Here is a 19,156-nt window from a genome sequence, read left to right as displayed (position 1 = left end):
TTTTCTATGTCTAGAAGAGCAAGACCAGTAGAATAACCTTCAGATTTGTTGGAACGAATCAAATTTGTTACACGTAAAAGTTGATAAGTGGTCGAACGTCCATGGCGAAATCCGAATTATTCATTGGCAAAAATTGAAATTTCGTTGATGTGGGCCATCATTCTGTTCAAAATAACCTTTTCAAAAAGTTTACTTATGGAGGAAAGCAAACTGATTGGACGATAGCTAGAAGCTTCTGCAGGATTTTTGTTTGGTTTTAAAATTGGAACAACCTTAGCATTTTTCCATTTGTCAGGAAAGTATGCTAATTGAAAACATTTGTTGAATATATCAACTAGAAATGATGAGCTACTTTCTGGAAGTTTCTTGATGAGGATGTAGAAAATTCCATCATCGCCAGAATCTTTCATATTTTTGATTTTTTTTAATAATAGTTCTCATTTCTTCCAAATCAGTCTCACAGGAATTTTCGAAAACGTTCTCTTGATTGAGAATATTTTCAAAGTGCTGAGTAACTTGATTTTCAATTGGACTAGTATGTCCTTAATTAAAATTGTGCGCACTATCAAACTGTATAGCAAGTTTTTGAGCTTTTTCGCAATTAGATAGTACTAACTTGTTTTCCTCTTTCAATGCCGGTATTGGCTTCTGAGGTTTTTTCAAAATTTTAGATAATTTCTAAAAGGACTTAGAGCCAGGGCCCAATTGAGAAATTTTATTTTCAAAATTTTTGTTTCTTAATTGTGCAAAACGTTTCATGATTTCTATCTGCAAATCCTGCCATATAATTTTCATAGCAGGGTCGCGAGTGCGTTGAAATTGCCTTCTCCTCACGTGTTTAAGACGGATCAAGAGTTTAAGACCATCGTCTATAATCACGGATTCAAATTTTTGGAATTGCAATGCTCCTGGCTTCAACAATGGAATTTGTTAAAGTTTCTAGAGCATTGTCAATATCAAGTTTGGTTTGTAAAGAAATGTTAACATCAAGATTAGAGTCAATATATGTTTTATATATATTCCAGTCAGCTCGAGAATAAATAAAAGTGGAGCTGATAGGAATGAGAATCGCTTCATGGGATATTTGAAATGTAACAGGGACATGATCAGAATCAAAATCAGCATGAGTAACTAATTGGCAACAAAGATGACTAGAGTCGGTTAAGACCAAGTCAATCGTAGATGGATTTCTAGAAGAGGAAAAACATGTAGGGCTATCAGGTTATTGAATTGAGAAATATCCTGGAGGGCATTCTCAATTAAAATTCTGCCGTTGGAATTACTTTGAGAATTATTCCATGACCGATGTTTGGCATTAAAGTCACCAATGACTTATTGCGAGTCAATTTTCGCAAGTCAGTTCGCAGCAAATTAATTTTCTTCCAGAGTATTGAAAAGGCAAATAGGCAGTTATGAAAGTATATTTACAAAACTGTGTTTCAACTGAAACTCCTAAAGTTTCCAAAACTTATGTTACATATGACGAATACAGTTGATGTTTTGTACGCCTATGAATGATGATTGCAACTCCCCTACATGCCCCATCAAGTCGATCGTTACGATCTCTTTTGAGTTTGGATCCAGGTTTTAAATAAGTTTCGGTAATAACTGCTATATGCACGTTATTAACTGTAAGAAAATTAAACAGCTCGTCCTCTTTACCATTCAGAGAACGAGCATTCCAATTTAAAATATTTAAATTATTATTTGGATCCATTAGAAAAACGTAATCCAATAACAATTTGATTTGTAAATTTTACACCTACTTGGACTGCTTCAGTCATAGTGGTGGCTTTGAACATTGCATCAATTATTAGATTCAATTTTTCAGTTAGAAAATTAAAATCAGAGGCAGACACATCACTTGAAGTGAGTACATTTGATGAGTTTCCGTTATAAATTTCTGTAGATGAAGAGGCGGAGTAGGAGTTACCTGTGGCGGCAGGGTTTTTTTTTTCATTTGATTTGAATGGGTACTCATAGTACGAATAGGGGAGGAATTCAAATTACCTGGTACGATATCGGCGAAGGATTTACCGTGGGTAGATACATTCGAAATTTAAAGATTATAACGGCTACCCGACGGAGTAAAATTAGTTTGTGAATGAGCATGATTATGATCTTCCTGATGGGTATGATTCCCAATCAAGTGATCGTTAACTTAAAAATGAGTATTGTTCGATACTCTACCAGGCAAATTCCGGAAACGACCGTTATCGTAACGGATATTATCTTGCATCTGCCTGGCACGAGCCTTCACGAAGGGCAATCCCAAAAATTGGACTTATGATTGCCCCCGCAATTTGAGCAAATTAATTTTGTGGTATCTTCCTTCACTGGACAGACGTCCTTAGCGTGAGAAGAACCTCCGCAAATCATGCATTTAGCATCCATGCGACAATTTTTTGTACCATGACCCCACTTTTGGCATCGACGGCACTGAGAGGGGTTCTGGTAATTTCCTCCAGGTTTCTGGAAATGTTCCCATGTCAAACGGACATCGAACATAAGTTTAGCTTTTTCTAAAGCTTTAATATTATTAAGTTCTTTTTTGTTAAAGTGAACTAAATAATATTCTTGAGAAAGACCTTTCCGACAATGCCAGATTGGGTTCTCTTTTTCATAATGATTACTTGGACTGGGGAAAATCCAAGTAAATCATTTATTCCATTTTTGATCTCTTCAGGTGACTTATAGTCACTTGAGAGACTTTTCAAGACGACTTTGAACAAACGTTCAGTTTTGTCGTCATAAGTAAAAAAAAATGTGCTTCTTCTTTTCAAGATGTTTGAGAAGAAGTTCGCGATCTTTAAGAGTTTCCGGCAAAACGCGACAGTCTCCTTTCTTTGTGATTTGGAAGGAAACCTTGATTCCCTTAATGGAGCTCAAGATCTCCTGCCCAAATTCCCCAAATTCGGAACAACTGACCACGATAGGCGACGCTCTTTGCTTCCTCAATTGAATCAAAGAGCCTGGGCTAGAGGCTGTTTCAATTCGGTGTTCGGAAATTTGTCTAGACCATCGAACTGATTGCTCATTCCGATGCAATTCTTTCTGGCGTTACGTCCCAACTGGGACAAAGCCTGCTTCTCAGATTAGTGTTCTTATGAGCACTTCCACAGTTATTAACTGAGAGCTTTATTTGCCGATTGACCATTTTTGCATGTGTATATCGTGTGGCAGGTACGATGATACTCTATGCCCTGGGAATCGATAAAATTTCCTTTACGAGAAAAGATCCTCGACCAGCGGGATTCGAACCCACGACCCTCAACATGGTCATGCTGAATAGCTGCGCGTTTACCGCTACGGCTATCTGGGCCCAATGCAATTATCAACATTATTCATTTCACCCTTGGAAGAAAGTTCACATTCCGGAGAAACGTCCTTTCTTCCATTCTTGCCACGTTTAATGATAGTTTTTAAACCAACTTTTTTGGAAGGAAGTTGTGAATTCAGAGATTCACCCTTCTTTTTGTTAGTTGTTGATACCATGTTTAGTTAATAAACGAAAGAAGACGTGACCTTCGAGACGTTTTTTCCCAAGACGGTGTCCAAGAAGGATTACCACCTAGCTTTCGCCAACGGGTCCAACGAAAAATCGAAGGCACGGGTCCAAACAAGGATCGTAAAGGGATCAATAGTAGAAAAAATAGTACTGAAAAGTACTGTTTTAGTAGCACTGAAAAGTACCGTTTTTAATTTTAGCACTGAAAAGCATTGTTTTTTTAGCACTGAAAAGTACTGTTTTATTGCTTTAGGTATTTTTAAAAGAACTTCCAAGAGCAGAGAGAATTCGTGTACGCACAGCACGAAGGCACGATGCGCACTGTAATTTCACCAGTAATGAACTTGTATTCCGAAGGGTGCAGTACAGTTGTAAGCAGCAATGCAATGTGGTAGCTTTTATAGTGCATTGGCGAAAGAATCATTCGAAGTGCTGGTGGAGTAGTAAGTAGAGGAGAAGATTACTGATCTTGATGTCGGAAGTTCGATACTCGTTTACATTTTTGTTTTCTTCGATATAATTCAAATATGTTGCAAACAGGCTCCACCGCTTGCGCTTTTTGCGTTGCTCTTCAGTGTAATTGTAAGTCATATTTTCAACGATTGACAACTCTGATAAGCTTCAAAAGATGATTTTATGCTTGAGTTGAAATAAACTGTGGTGCTTGGGAAATTATATAGAGTAAAGTGGGGCAAACGTTCGAGTGGAACAAGAGTTTCTGTTTAAGATTTCTGGCTCAATTCAAAACAAAACTTTTTAATGGCATGGTGGTTCGGAAGATATTCAAGTAAGAGACCTTCACTACAAATATCATAAGAATCGATTGAGATTTCGAAAAGTTATGGGTATTTGCTTTTTTACGTATTTTTTTTACCAAACTTTCATTGTATGAAACCAAATATAGATAAAACTCTATTCGAATTTTTATTAAAGGGCGTTTCTAGGCCTATCATAAGGGTACTTTGTGGCGTATTAGTTTTTAAATAAATGCTTGAAATCGATTTTAAGCCCATAGTGGGGCAAAAGTTCGAATCAACAGAGCAAGTTCGACCCATACATAAACTCGCAGAAATATTTACAAGTTGCCCTAAATCCACATAGTTGCATTCAATTAAGGTAAATTTGCCTGATGGTGTGAAAAAGTAACCTGGTTACATATTCACTCATTATTGCGAAAAACCGCTTTTTTTAAGTGTTTTACAATTAACACTGTTTTGGGAAATTTTTGATGAGAGTTTAGTTTGTATTTATCTGTAAACACAAGCTCATGGCTGGTATGAAGTATGTCTGTTGTAAAAGTGTCGATATTTTGCGTTTCGGCAAGCGACCTTTTGCCCCACACTAGATTCGCACCGGTGGGCTGGGGCAGAAGTTTCTTCAAGACAACAAATTTTGAAAATGTTATCACTAAAAACGGGTAGATATTTTGACACAAGTTTGTTCAGCAAAATTATAGCCTATATGTTGAAGGTTTACTGTGTGATATTTATTTCTATTCAAATGCTATTGTTTTTATGAAAATTTTGATTATACCACTAAGGTCGAACTTTTTCCCCACCTTACTCTATATGAATGAATCAAATATATGTCGAAAAAGAGCCATAATGGTTGGGTAGGCCTTATCTATACTGAAAAGTCTTGGTTCAGTTCTGGGCAAGAGGGGCTCGCTGAAGATTGTTCAACCCACGGCTTTTAATGTGAACGCACCTCTGTGATTTCGTATAGCAGAGTATTTGAGTTTTGAGGCGAAGGCTATATGGATTATTCTTCGAAATGTTGTTGAATAACCTTCCTTATTTCGGAAACGAACAACTATTTCGCAAAGAACAGTAAGCCTCAAGCCTAACACATTCAAATATGCTGCAGCTTTTGAAAATATGTCGTTATGGAAATGGTGCAATCTGATTATCGAATCCAATGTCTTTCTCATTTCACACTTTTCTGAAATCTATTATTAAAATGCACTAAATAGAAATGCATTGTACACTAGAAAGTCTCTAGTACCCATGTAAACTGTAGCAAGTTGACATGTCCATTTCAACGCATCCCTAAAACCCATCTGATACTTCCCAATCGTGGAATCCAATCGATCCAATAAGGGACGCATGACCGGCACTGGTTGTTTGCTGTTCCATTTGGTAGTGCAAATACTGCATCAGCCACGTCGCACAAACCAAGACCTGGACTCCAAATGGAAGGTATCAAACCAACCTACATACCTGCCAGACACTGTTTCACGAGCGAAACCAAACACGCAAACCATGTGTGGGACAGAAAAGTCCAAAAGTCGCCGTAACCCTCAAAGATTGAAATCATTTGGGGTCAACGAGAACAGCTACATCAGACATCGGTACGATTACCGGTATTGCTGCGTAACGAACCGAACGTTTCTTCCTCAGCCTAAACCTCGGGGGCCCAGATAGCCGTAGCGGTAAACGCGCAGCTATTCAGCAAGGCCAAGCTGAGGGTCGTGGGTTCGAATCCCACCGGTCGAGGATCTTTTCGGGTTGGAAATTTTCTCGACTTCCAGGGGCATAGAGTACCTGCCACACGATATACGCATGCAAAAATGGTCATTGGCACAGTAAGCTCTCAGTTAATAACTGTGGAAGTGCTCATAAGAACACTAAGCTGAGAAGCAGGCTCTGTCCCAGTGGGGACGTTAATGCCAGAAAGAAGAAGAAGAAACCTCGTAGGCAGGGGTTAAACAGTGAACACGGGAAATAAAGGTGTTTGCCGAAGGAGGGTGCTAGAAAATCTCGATCAAATAATTTAAGGTTTATTGGTCTGTTGGACTGGGCGGTGAATGCGGCAGGGTGACTCCCAAAGGACATTACAATCAACCCCTGCTTGTTTTTTTTTCTTGTGAAAAAGGTGTAATGTATTCATGACTGCATTCGATTGTTTTAAATAAATATTAATAAATTTATTGTTGTTTGCAGTGGGGGAGCCGTGCAGGCATGTGAAAATAACCGTGACGACGTTCGGACACGTGGCTGAGTCAATCAATGGACTGGTGGCGGCTGCAGTCCTTTTTGCTGAGAATGAGTAACTTTCTTACAGATGTGGAAAATGCTTTATCACGAAGTCAGTTCATGAGATAGATTTGAAAATTATATACTTTATAATAGTTCTAATAGTTCATTTTTCAACAAGCTTTAAGATGATTGCAAATTTTGATAATTTGAAAAATCAACTTGTAAAAATCGGAAACTAGGGAAAGTAAAAATTGTTTCTATAGTTATCTGATTTCGATACCATTTAACGAATTAGTGCCTGACTGATTACCAGAAAATATATAATTTCGTTTACTCGCATTATCAAAGACACCCCGTTTTACTGTATTTATAAAAGAAATATTAAAGCAATCTCTGATGAAAATTCTTTAAAAATTCCTGCTGAGCTCCTTTAAAGATTTATGGAAGGGCTCGGAGGAACGTAATGAGAAATCTCTAGTCCAATTTGAATCTATGACTAAAGCTCGAAAGACAAAAGGTCGAAAACAGAAAGTCGAAAGGAAAAAGGTCGAAGAACAAAAAAGAAGGAACAAAAGGTCGAAAATATATATCCATAGAAGGAATAATTTCCCACCAAGCAAATCATTTCGACCTTTTGTCTATCGACCTTTTGTCTTTCGACCTTTTGTCTTTCGACCTTTTGTCCATTAACCACCTAAGCAATAGGTTTTTCAAAGTAAAATCATACGTACACTTGAATGTTATAATTGAACTCTAAATTTCTTCTCAAGAAGACATAATACATAGACCTTTCCATCCTTCCGTCGTTCAAACGATTAAGTCCCACTTCCTGAGATTGACAACCAGAAAGCGAACTTCGCTATCATTCCTTTGATCACACGCGTTCCACACAACTGAACGCTAATGATGAATCATAATCCACTCTCCGTTGATCCCGGCCTTCCTCGTGGAACGTTGTCATCGTGGTTGCCCTCCAGGAATAAGATTGCTTCTAAATTGTCCCAAAAAAGGTCCTCTCTCGATGGGTGGGAGGAGGTCGAAGCGTGAAAAAACCAGCTGGCATACATTCATACACAATCATCCCTACATCTATTTTGAAAGGGGGTGTTATTATTGATGATGTTATGATAATTAGCCCTTTGTGTATTGTCGTGCCATTACTGTCGCTATTAATTTTTGCCTCCAGCAGGGGTGGTTCCCTGTCGTAAAACGGCAAGTTTAGCTGCTTGTTGAGCGGAGAGATTTATGGTTGTCAACCACTTGTTCCGTCGCTAAATCCTACACTGATTCTTCATTCGTGATTTTTTTTTCTTTCTTTGGTTCGGTTACTTTCAGGTTCAGGTCAAATCCAGCTGTGGCAGTTTCTGTTGGAGCTATTGAGCGACTCGGCCAACGCTGCCTGTATCACGTGGGAAGGAACCAACGGCGAGTTTAAGCTAACCGATCCGGACGAAGTGGCGAGGCGTTGGGGCGAGCGAAAATCCAAACCGAACATGAACTACGACAAGCTGAGTAGAGCGTTGAGGTATGTACTCTAAATTGATCCTTTAACCCTGGAAATATGGCATGAAAAAATATACTCAAAACGACTTGAGCTTTTACAATTTTTAAGGAAATTGCGCAAAAACAATTTAAAACCAATCCAAATCCAATCCAAACCCAATCCCAATCCAATCCAAATCCAATCCAAATCCAATCCAAATCCAATCCAAATCCAATCCAAATCCAATCCAAATCCAATCCAAAACCAATCCAAATCCAATCCAAATCCAATCCAAATCCAATCCAAATCCAATCCAATCCAAATCCAATCCAAATCCAATCCAAATCCAATCCAAATCCAATCCAAATCCAATCCAAATCCAATCCAAATCCAATCCAATCCAAATCCAATCCAAATCCAATCCAAATCCAATCCAAATCCAATCCAAATCCAATCCAAATCCAATCCAAATCCAATCCAAATCCAATCCAAATCCAATCCAAATCCAATCCAAATCCAATCCAAATCCAATCCAAATCCAATCCAAATCCAATCCAAATCCAATCCAAATCCAATCCAAATCCAATCCAAATCCAATCCAAATCCAATCCAAATCCAATCCAAATCCAATCCAAATCCAATCCAAATCCAATCCAAATCCAATCCAAATCCAATCCAAATCCAATCCAAATCCAATCCAAATCCAATCCAAATCCAATCCAAATCCAATCCAAATCCAATCCAAATCCAATCCAAATCCAATCCAAATCCAATCCAAATCCAATCCAAATCCAATCCAAATCCAATCCAAATCCAATCCAAATCCAATCCAAATCCAATCCAATCCAAATCCAATCCAATCCAAATCCAATCCAAATCCAATCCAAATCCAATCCAAATCCAATCCAAATCCAATCCAAATCCAATCCAAATCCAATCCAATCCAAATCCAATCCAAATCCAATCCAAATCCAATCCAAATCCAATCCAAATCCAATCCAAATCCAATCCAAATCCAATCCAAATCCAATCCAAATCCAATCCAAATCCAATCCAAATCCAATCCAAATCCAATCCAAATCCAATCCAAATCCAATCCAAATCCAATCCAAATCCAATCCAAATCCAATCCAAATCCAATCCAAATCCAATCCAAATCCAATCCAAATCCAATCCAAATCCAATCCAAATCCAATCCAAATCCAATCCAAATCCAATCCAAATCCAATCCAAATCCAATCCAAATCCAATCCAAATCCAATCCAAATCCAATCCAAATCCAATCCAAATCCAATCCAAATCCAATCCAAATCCAATCCAAATCCAATCCAAATCCAATCCAAATCCAATCCAAATCCAATCCAAATCCAATCCAAATCCAATCCAAATCCAATCCAAATCCAATCCAAATCCAATCCAAATCCAATCCAAATCCAATCCAAATCCAATCCAAATCCAATCCAAATCCAATCCAAATCCAATCCAAATCCAATCCAAATCCAATCCAAATCCAATCCAAATCCAATCCAAATCCAATCCAAATCCAATCCAATCCAAATCCAATCCAAATCCAATCCAAATCCAATCCAAATCCAATCCAATCCAATCCAAATCCAATCCAAATCCAATCCAAATCCAATCCAAATCCAATCCAAATCCAATCCAAATCCAATCCAAATCCAATCCAAATCCAATCCAAATCCAATCCAAATCCAATCCAAATCCAATCCAATCCAAATCCAATCCAAATCCAATCCAAATCCAATCCAAATCCAATCCAAATCCAATCCAAATCCAATCCAAATCCAATCCAAATCCAATCCAAATCCAATCCAAATCCAATCCAAATCCAATCCAAATCCAATCCAAATCCAATCCAAATCCAATCCAAATCCAATCCAAATCCAATCCAAATCCAATCCAAATCCAATCCAAATCCAATCCAATCCAAATCCAATCCAAATCCAATCCAAATCCAATCCAAATCCAATCCAAATCCAATCCAAATCCAATCCAAATCCAATCCAAATCCAATCCAAATCCAATCCAAATCCAATCCAAATCCAATCCAAATCCAATCCAAATCCAATCCAAATCCAATCCAAATCCAATCCAAATCCAATCCAAATCCAATCCAAATCCAATCCAAATCCAATCCAAATCCAATCCAAATCCAATCCAAATCCAATCCAAATCCAATCCAAATCCAATCCAAATCCAATCCAAATCCAATCCAAATCCAATCCAAATCCAATCCAAATCCAATCCAAATCCAATCCAAATCCAATCCAAATCCAATCCAAATCCAATCCAAATCCAATCCAAATCCAATCCAAATCCAATCCAAATCCAATCCAAATCCAATCCAAATCCAATCCAAATCCAATCCAAATCCAATCCAAATCCAATCCAAATCCAATCCAAATCCAATCCAATCCAAATCCAATCCAAATCCAATCCAAATCCAATCCAAATCCAATCCAAATCCAATCCAAATCCAATCCAAATCCAATCCAAATCCAATCCAAATCCAATCCAAATCCATTCCAAATCCAATCCAAATCCAATCCAAATCCAATCCAAATCCAATCCAAATCCAATCCAAATCCAATCCAAATCCAATCCAAATCCAATCTCGGGAATCTTAAAAAATGTATCTCAACATTCAAAAGTAAATAATAAAAAAAGCTTTCCAATTTTCGAAAATCTTCGTTCGGAATATAGTTATAGAAAAAGGAACACACAAGTGAATATTGTGTTTGTTTTCCGGTTTTGGAATTCATAAAGTAGATAGAATCTTCATCAGTACTATTAATTATAACGAAACTTCAAATCGTTTTCTCAGCTCTGCACTTTTTGACAGTCCCTTAACTCATTCGATACTGTTTCGAAACAATTGACCTACATAATTCACTGGGCATGCCGTTTCATGTCATTTTTATTGCAATTTTCACTCAATTTATTCCATTCATCTCGAATTAGCCGTAACGAACGAGACTTGCCTCTATGGCTGTCCCCTTCGATCTGTTTCTTTATTTGCCCACAAAATCCAATCCCCAGCACCCTCTTAAAGATGGAATATCCACGCAGAAAAGACACGCAGTATCATCTGTAATGACTTCGTCCAGAGCATCGGGACAAAAGAAAACATCACAGTAAATCAAATTGTCTTTAACGATCACCGCCCACCACTACCTATTTGCCAGCCTCAATCGTTTGACTAGGGCGAGGGCCTTTTCCATCAAAACATGTGCCAAATTTGCCTTGCCAGAAGGATGCCCGCTGTGTGGTCGCAGTAAAAGTGGGATATTTGCTACTCCTCGCCAATCTGTGCCATGCTGTGATTCACTTTTCGTTTTTGGTGATCCACTGTGGGCTCTGTTCATGGTTCGAGTAATGGGATTTTTATTCGGTAATAATCAGAAGAACAGACAATTATCGTCCTTGATTGTCGATAAGAAATTGGATTATTAGCTGAGGAACTATTTGGATTGTGATAGGAGGCGGAACAATGTTTACTACATAGATAAAAATTGTAGTACAAATTAGAATGTACAAATCCATGCCTTCATATTCTGTTTCCGCTGTTAAAAATTTGAACTAAGACACATGTAGAACACATGCTGATCATTCTAGTTTTTGTTTTCGCTATGGAACGCACCATGCATATCAGCACCTAAATCGAGGGACCAATTACCTATCGATATTCAGAACGTTCAGTTCCACAGTTTTTGCGTTCACATTTCAAAATGTTGGAAAAATCCAGAATAGTTGCTCACATGTGTGAGCACATTGAAAAGCTGACGCCCTGTATTGAGAGGTAATTTCCCGCAGTGAGAGCTCCTTCTTTGTGTACTACCCGCCATCGATGCAAAACGCTGCGCTGATGATAGTGAAGGTGCGGTAAAATGGACAACCAACGTTCTCTAAAACACGTTTTAATACTCTGACCAATTCCAATGGAACGAAAAAAATATCTATCCACCTATAATATGCTTGAGCTTCAGTATCAGGATAAATCTGACTTTTATGTACAAGTTTCTTGAAATTAAAAAAAAAATTCTCACGAACACACTCAACACAGGTGAAACCTCGTTATATGGGCTGATTCAATTTACGATCTCCGATCTAGTTCGTAATTTGAGTTTCCAAATGTATTCAATCTTTCGGATTGCTATTTGTTCTCTTGCATTGGTCCGGTATAAGTAAGGTTAAAAAAAAATCTCATCGAATGGCGCAAAAGACAGCACACGTGACGTGCATGCGAAACATTCGACAGAAGACGCCAATATCGCACATCGCTGCAATCGCTCTGATAACAGCCGTGGCTGTAGAAATTCTATTTTTCGATTTGCCGGCCGTCGATTGGTGGCGGATAACTCACCTTGGTGCATGACAGTCCTGAGAATCGTACCGAAAAATAAAGTCCTCCACCTATCCGTATGTCTATCTAGGGGTTGTGAATGCGCGATGAAATCGATGAACGTTTGGAAAACAACATTGATGGCACGGGGAGCTTTCTCGTCATTCCCCAACTGTCTCCATCTGGTCTATGTGCAGCTTAAACCATTTTGAGAATCCATTTCAGAAACGTCCGACGTCATTTGGAGTATTGAAATTACATGCATTTAACGTCTAGGCTTGGAATATTTTTGGAATCGTTTTCTGGGATTCCGATTCGTTTCTCGATTGCTCATGTGCCGTCAGAAAAAAGAAACGTGATTTGACGTGTATCGACGAAGCAACGTTGCCATGAAGTTGGCATTAAGTTTTGGAATGATGTTATCATCTAACGCTAGCAGTGCAACATTGTTGCAAGGAAAGGCTCCGTTTTGATGTTGTTTCTCTGTAAATGTATGTTTTATTTATTTATTCACCGAATTTCTCTTTTTTTTTTTTTTTTTTTTTTAAATCTTTATTTGAGTGTATTTTAACGCACGAGGGCTAGTTCTACACTTACCGAATTTCTCTGAAGAAGGGTTAAATGATCAAATACTCAAGATACACAAATAATAAAGCTTCACTTTCAATGACAGAAAAGAAAAGCGTAAAAATCGGTCTAGACTCATCATCCTGACCAACCTGAGTGTTCACAACTCCTATGATGATTTAACCGTCATGGTTTGGATAGTTGTACTCGCATTCGAGCTGCGTATAAAATGGATCCTTACCATCAATAATGCTATCGGAGTGCGAACAATGCACGTTATGCTAATGTTGAAGAATCAACCATCGATCCCGATCTTCTTGATGGCCACCACTCGATCACGCACCTTGGTGATGAATTTATTGTCTGCCGTTGTAGTTGCTGAACGAGAATAAAAGGAACTTACGATATGAGCAGAAACAGCGGGAAAAGAATAAAAGACCCGGAAGAATCAGCGGCCGTAGCTCAAGAGGCACCGTACTTACTTTACCTGTCAGGGTAAAGTCTGGGTTTTTGTTTATTTTTTTAAAGAATTTTCGCACTTCTAGCAAAGCTAGAAACTTCCACCTAACCTTATTATGCCGACACGAATGCCCTGACGAGGGTAAAGTGTCGTTAATAAATAATAATAATAATAACCTAACCCGGCTACCTGAGGAGAACATGGGGTTTAGGTTCTGTGGTTCTCACTTAACGGTTCATTACAGTCTATTATTCAACAGTCTACTGAGGATCCACGTCTCAGTACCACGCCACTTTTCTTTGGCTTGGACTACAAGCCCGATGTCCCTCTGGAACTACCTCATGGCATCAGGAGGTAGAGGGCTTGTTGATGCCTCTACGCCTTTTCGTCACCTCTTGCTCCATTCGATCAGGCTGCAAATTGTCTCTTCAACGTCACTCACATTTCGGGGCTGACCACACGCCTGGTCCATGTGAGACTTTTTTCGATGGATGCTACTGTGTTTCGTTGGTGCGTTTGACTTCATTTTTCTGCTCTTTCATGCTCTACGGGCGGACCGGTTGGATGCCGAGGTCGGTCTTGTGATTCCGGATAAAGGGTTACTTCCGGTTCGCGAACGCCCCGACAACCCAAAGCTGGCGGTTCGTCGTGATCGATACTACTCAGCATAGTTCTGGACTGTGAAGCTAGCCTACACCGATGTACTCTCCACGGAAGAATATCTCCCGAAACCGGTAACGTTACGCGTTTTTTATTCTCCGTTGTTGGCCGATAGAGTGTCGAAGTCGACCCAGAGATTCCGGTTGGAGGATGGCTTCGGACGGTGGATCTATCCTACCCCGACGAAGATTTCCCCGGCGGCGGAAGGTGTTCCGAACCGTTGCTATCTAGGCAGATGTCGAGGTCAATCCTGCGATTCCGGTGGAGGGAAACTTCCGGTTCACAGGCGTCCCGACGACCATTTGCCGGTGCTGTTTCGCGACCTACTCAGCTAGTCCCCGGCGGAGGATCTAGCCTACTCCGACTCGATGGTGGTCGGCCAAGTGTCAGGGTCGGTTCTGCAATTCCGGTTGGAGGGTACCTACCGGTTCACAGGCGCATCGACGACTTATTATTAATAATACGTAACGCTAGTTCGTCAAGCGCTGCTCTCTGCGTTTCGTTTCGCGTGCGGCTCTGCTCGCCAGGTGCGCTGTAAGCTAGACATTATTATTTATCCCGATTCCGCTTGATCTGTAGTGCCGCGCCCAGGCTGACGCATCGTATCTTAGTAGCGTTGTTGATAGAACAGCCAGAAGACGCCTCTTATGTACTGCTTCTAGGGCCACCTATGTCGGACATAAGTCTTGTGAGTGCATTGCTCGTCTTCGCCGCATTCTCGCATGCATAATCGACGTGACTGTTGAAGTTCAGCCGATCGTCTAGCATTACGTCAAGGTGTTTCAGCTTTTGCTGTGATGCTATGGCATGCCCGACAGGGATCTTACCGTGCACCGTGTTAGGACGACGTCATCGGCGAAACCGCCAATCTCGACCCCCTTCGGTAGCTCCAGCGATAGGATTCCGTCGTACATCGCATTACACAGCATTGGTCTCAGTATGGAACCTTGTGGGCGTCGGTTTCATACCTTAGTACACGGTTTTGGAAGTAGCTCTTCAAAATCTGGCACAAGTAGTCGGGAACCCGCACTCTGTGCAGCGCTGTGGCAATGTCCTCCCAGCTGGCGCTGTTGAACGCGTTCTTCACATCTTTCGTGACCACGACGCAGTAACGTGCTCCTGAGGAGACCTATATGATCCTGGCTAATGCCTGGGTGGCCTTTACTGTACCTAGACGACGTCTCCATTCGATTCGGTTCTATGGCGGATCTTATGTGCCTCCAGCTGTCTTCGAGCATGGCGGCGCCAAGCTGCTCTTCCGTTGGTAGGGCCACTTCCAACTGACGCGCGTGTTCTTGGGCTACGTCTGAGTCCCGAAGCCGCTCGATGTTGAGCCGTGACGTTCAGCTTCAACGCGAGTTGGTCACCGTTGAAAGTTTTGAAAGCATACATACAGCAACTAGGTAGTGGTCCGAATCTATATTCGTACTGCGGTATGTGCTAACATTGGTGATGTCAAAGAAGAATTTTCCGTCGATTAGAACGAGGTCGATTTGGTTCTCGGTTAGATTATCGGGTGATCTTCAGGTGACCTTATGGATATCTTTGCGGGAGAAGAAGCTGCTTTGGACTACCATACCGATAACGCGTTGCCGCATCTTGCCCAACACTATGAAGCCAGTTCCTAGCTCATTTGCGGTGCTATATCTTAGGTAAAGGAATTCGCTCGATGTCCGCTTTTCCACACCTTCTGTCCAGTCCAACAAAGTTCCTGCAGTGCTACGATATCGAAGTTACGTGGATGTAGTTTTTCATAGACTTCATAGACAACCTGCGAAACCAAGTGACTTGCAGTTCCATGTTCCAAGTTTTCAATCGTAATCCTTATTTCGTCGCGTTGGTCTGTAGATTGTTTCGGGTCTCATTATCTTCTATGTTATTCGCATCATCTTGGATTTAGTTGTTCGCAATTCAGTATTTCTTGCTTTGCCCTTTTGGATAAAGGGGTCGTACACAAATTTTGTCACGCTCCAAAGGGGGGAGGAGGTCTGGCATAGCGTGACAAGCCTTACAATTTTTTAGAGGACTCATACAAAAAGCGTGACAAGGGGGGGGGGTGTACCACCCCAAAGAGCTGCAAAGAGACAACGAAGAGCTGTTTGGAAGTGCTCGTCTAACCTTCCACCAATAACCTAAATTTGGCTAAATCTCTAAGGCCTTTATTAGGTACTTTGCCTTTGAAGCTATAAGAAAAAATTTCTCAAATTTGGTTTGATTCAACCCAAAATTGAGTTCATTCAACCCAAGCTTGAGAATGATGCATTCCCCAAATGTGGCTCATTGGGCCAAACTACCCCCATTGGGAAGGTGCAGCTCTCTCGGTTCTGAATGTTTCTTTCCGTGTACAATTGTAAGAATGAAAATAAGCAAACACAAATGTTTAAACTCTTCATCCCGCACGGACGCTCAGTTTGTGTGTGGGTAAAATCGTTTCTTTTTTGTAGCTGATCGTGGAAATGAAGAGAATGATGTTAAGGCCGCACGGGACGTCAATATAGTCACCCTATTCAATTGACTGAACAAATCTCAAGTATTGCTCCATATATCGATGTGAAAAATTGATCATGTAATTCTGTATAAGTAGTGCACAACCCATTTAATTTTCAGCTTTAACGGTTCACTAAAACTCGAGATTTGCTTCTGCAAAGTTTTGATGAGAATTGTTAGAGTGAGACAAAAGATAGGGAAAATAACACAGTCTCCCGTGTAACCTTAAATCAAGAGCAAGGAAAAAGCCTGCTACCAGCTAAGTACGCAACTCTTAGCTGGCGTTCTTTGTCATCGTTCGACCCGTAGAAGCGTGGAGTGGAAACTTGTGAGCGTCAACGGAAAAGTCAGGGAGATACCCAAGTACCGTAATCCGGGGCAAATTGATCACTGGGGCGCATTTGATCAGGTCGGTACCAAAAAACATTTCCTCCCAAGGTTGCTGAAGGATTCGTTGGCACCACAGACATTCAATGTGATGATTTTGAACTACAGTCATCCCTCCATGAGTCGATGTTCCATTACTCGATATCGACTCATGGAACCATACTAAAAACATAAAATCATGGTTACTATGATGGTCCCCTCAAACAGCTTTCCAAAGAATAGCTGTTCCATGCCTCGATATTTCCATGAGTCGATGGTCCCTTCAATATCGACTCATGGAGGTTTGACTGTATTTCATTTCTTTTAGGGTCAGTTTTGCATATTCAATATTCACACTTTTTGAAGGTGTAAGCAATACAGTTGAAAATGTCGGTGCTAAACAATCCACTGGTGCTATGCCTACATGACAACTTTGAGTGTTGAAAATATTGTGTAAGCTTAAGTATGAACTACTGAACTCATTTTTGATATCATACAGCATAGCAAGTATAGTGTTTTGCTCATAAAACCGTTTATTCTCAAATAATGTGCTTATATCAAGGAAAATAGCATACATTTAGACGTATTAGGCAGATTTTCAAAGTTCAATTTTCTAGAAAAAAAAATGTAAAATACTCGTGTTCCCGGAAAGACATTTCTCAGAATGACCCATTTCCCGGAATACCCCGTTTCCCAGAAAGATATTCAAGAATAATTGAAATAATCGACGTCAAAAAAGTTGGAGGGGCTGTGCGCAAGATACAGATTGGCTGGGTGAAAATGGTCTTGAAAATAATTTTTATAAGGGACCAATTGTTTTGGGGCAATTGTACAGTTTCACGTACCATATTTCGATTAAACAAAAATTGATTGATATTGATAGTGATAGTGATTGATTGTGATATTCATTATAACATGTATTACTCAAAACAACTCATATGCAAACTCTTGGTGGCCCTGATGAACCGTCGTTTGAGATGGCTTTGGACCACTTTTTTATAGTAAATTTATATCAGAATCATGAAAACAATGTGACAAGTTTCAAGAATACTTTGTAAATATCCATTAGATTGTCGCAGCTAAGAAATGGTCGGTGTATAGAAAGACAAGACCAAGTGTTTTTTAATGATTTTAGAAAAACGTACCCCAAGCATTCGATATGTCAAAATATTTGCATTATATGTTGTGATAATGTGATAATGATTATTCACTTATTTATTTGATGATACATCTATGTCAAAGTTGCATAGAAAAAATCAGAACTTATGGAGTTCTTAACGCATCTTTAGAACACCGAAATATCACCTGGTTCATTTTGTCTGACCACCGACCAAATAAACAAGCCAAGATAGAATATTCGAGAAAATAATCACATATTTTCCATGTAAGCTCTCAGTTCACTCTGGCTGAACAGAAATCGAAGAAAATGGTAGATATTCTGTTTTGAAAAGCAATTTTAGCGGATTATTCAGTAGCACATTAATGAGACATATTCCAGTGAATCATCTGAAAAAAATATTTGTAGTTGTAATGATTCTATCCGTCATATTTTCTATTAGTAAGCGAGGCTAAGTGTTGGAATATTTTTTTTACAAGATCGAGAATTTTTACAGGTAGGATTTTTTTTTTTCAAACACTCCTATTGAAAGTTCAGTTTAGTCTGTTTATGTTTCATGTAGACAAAATTTCTAGATCTCATATCCCTTCAAAAGTTTATAACTGTAGACTTACTTTAAGACTAAATAATCTGAAGACATTCAAAACCTCTACCATGGTACTATGTGCAGTCTGTGAGGAAACATTCGGCTGGTAGAGTTATTATTGTCCATACTGTCTATATATTCATTAGATAATTGCCCTTCTTTCATACATATGCTGTTCTTTCAAGTTATGCCATAAGAACAAATAATAACGTTCAAAGTGATAAACAAATCGATCAACATGGATTCCAATTATAGCTTCTGTCATTTTCATAGATAATCAGCCTTCTTTTAAACATTTGCCGTTCTTTCAAATTATACCGAAAGAAAAATGTTTTGACGAGAAGGCTGCTTAATTTAACACCATTACATGATTACACACAAATGATTTCACACACAAATTTCACATATTTCACATGGTTCATTCCGGGAAGTGGCATTCCGGGAAATAGGTTTCCGGGAAATGGGTCATTCCGGGAAATGTCATAGAATCGGATTGAGAGTTGCTTCAGGTGCAAGAAGTTTGATGGATCCTCACAAAATCCGATCGGATTGTTTGCTTCGCTCCAGGTTGCTCTGCACGA

At 39.6% G+C, this 19,156-nt stretch overlaps 1 protein-coding gene across 2 annotated transcripts in view; it reads left to right on the top strand.

Moving 5' to 3' along the window:
- Positions 1-19,156, top strand: part of LOC5568335 (DNA-binding protein D-ETS-3) — a 306,381-nt gene that overhangs the window by 261,102 nt on the left and 26,123 nt on the right. For both annotated transcript variants that reach the window (XM_021843918.1, XM_021843916.1), the window contains exon 7: positions 7,822-8,011. In XM_021843918.1, the coding sequence (XP_021699610.1) occupies positions 7,822-8,011 (190 nt within the window). The remainder of the gene's footprint in view (positions 1-7,821; positions 8,012-19,156) is intronic.

The sequence above is a fragment of the Aedes aegypti genome, chromosome 2 (genome assembly GCF_002204515.2).
Source record: "Aedes aegypti strain LVP_AGWG chromosome 2, AaegL5.0 Primary Assembly, whole genome shotgun sequence".
NCBI lineage: Eukaryota > Metazoa > Arthropoda > Insecta > Diptera > Culicidae > Aedes > Aedes aegypti.
The sequence above is the reverse complement of the archived record's forward strand: the minus strand, read 5'-3'. Positions and strand labels throughout refer to the sequence as shown.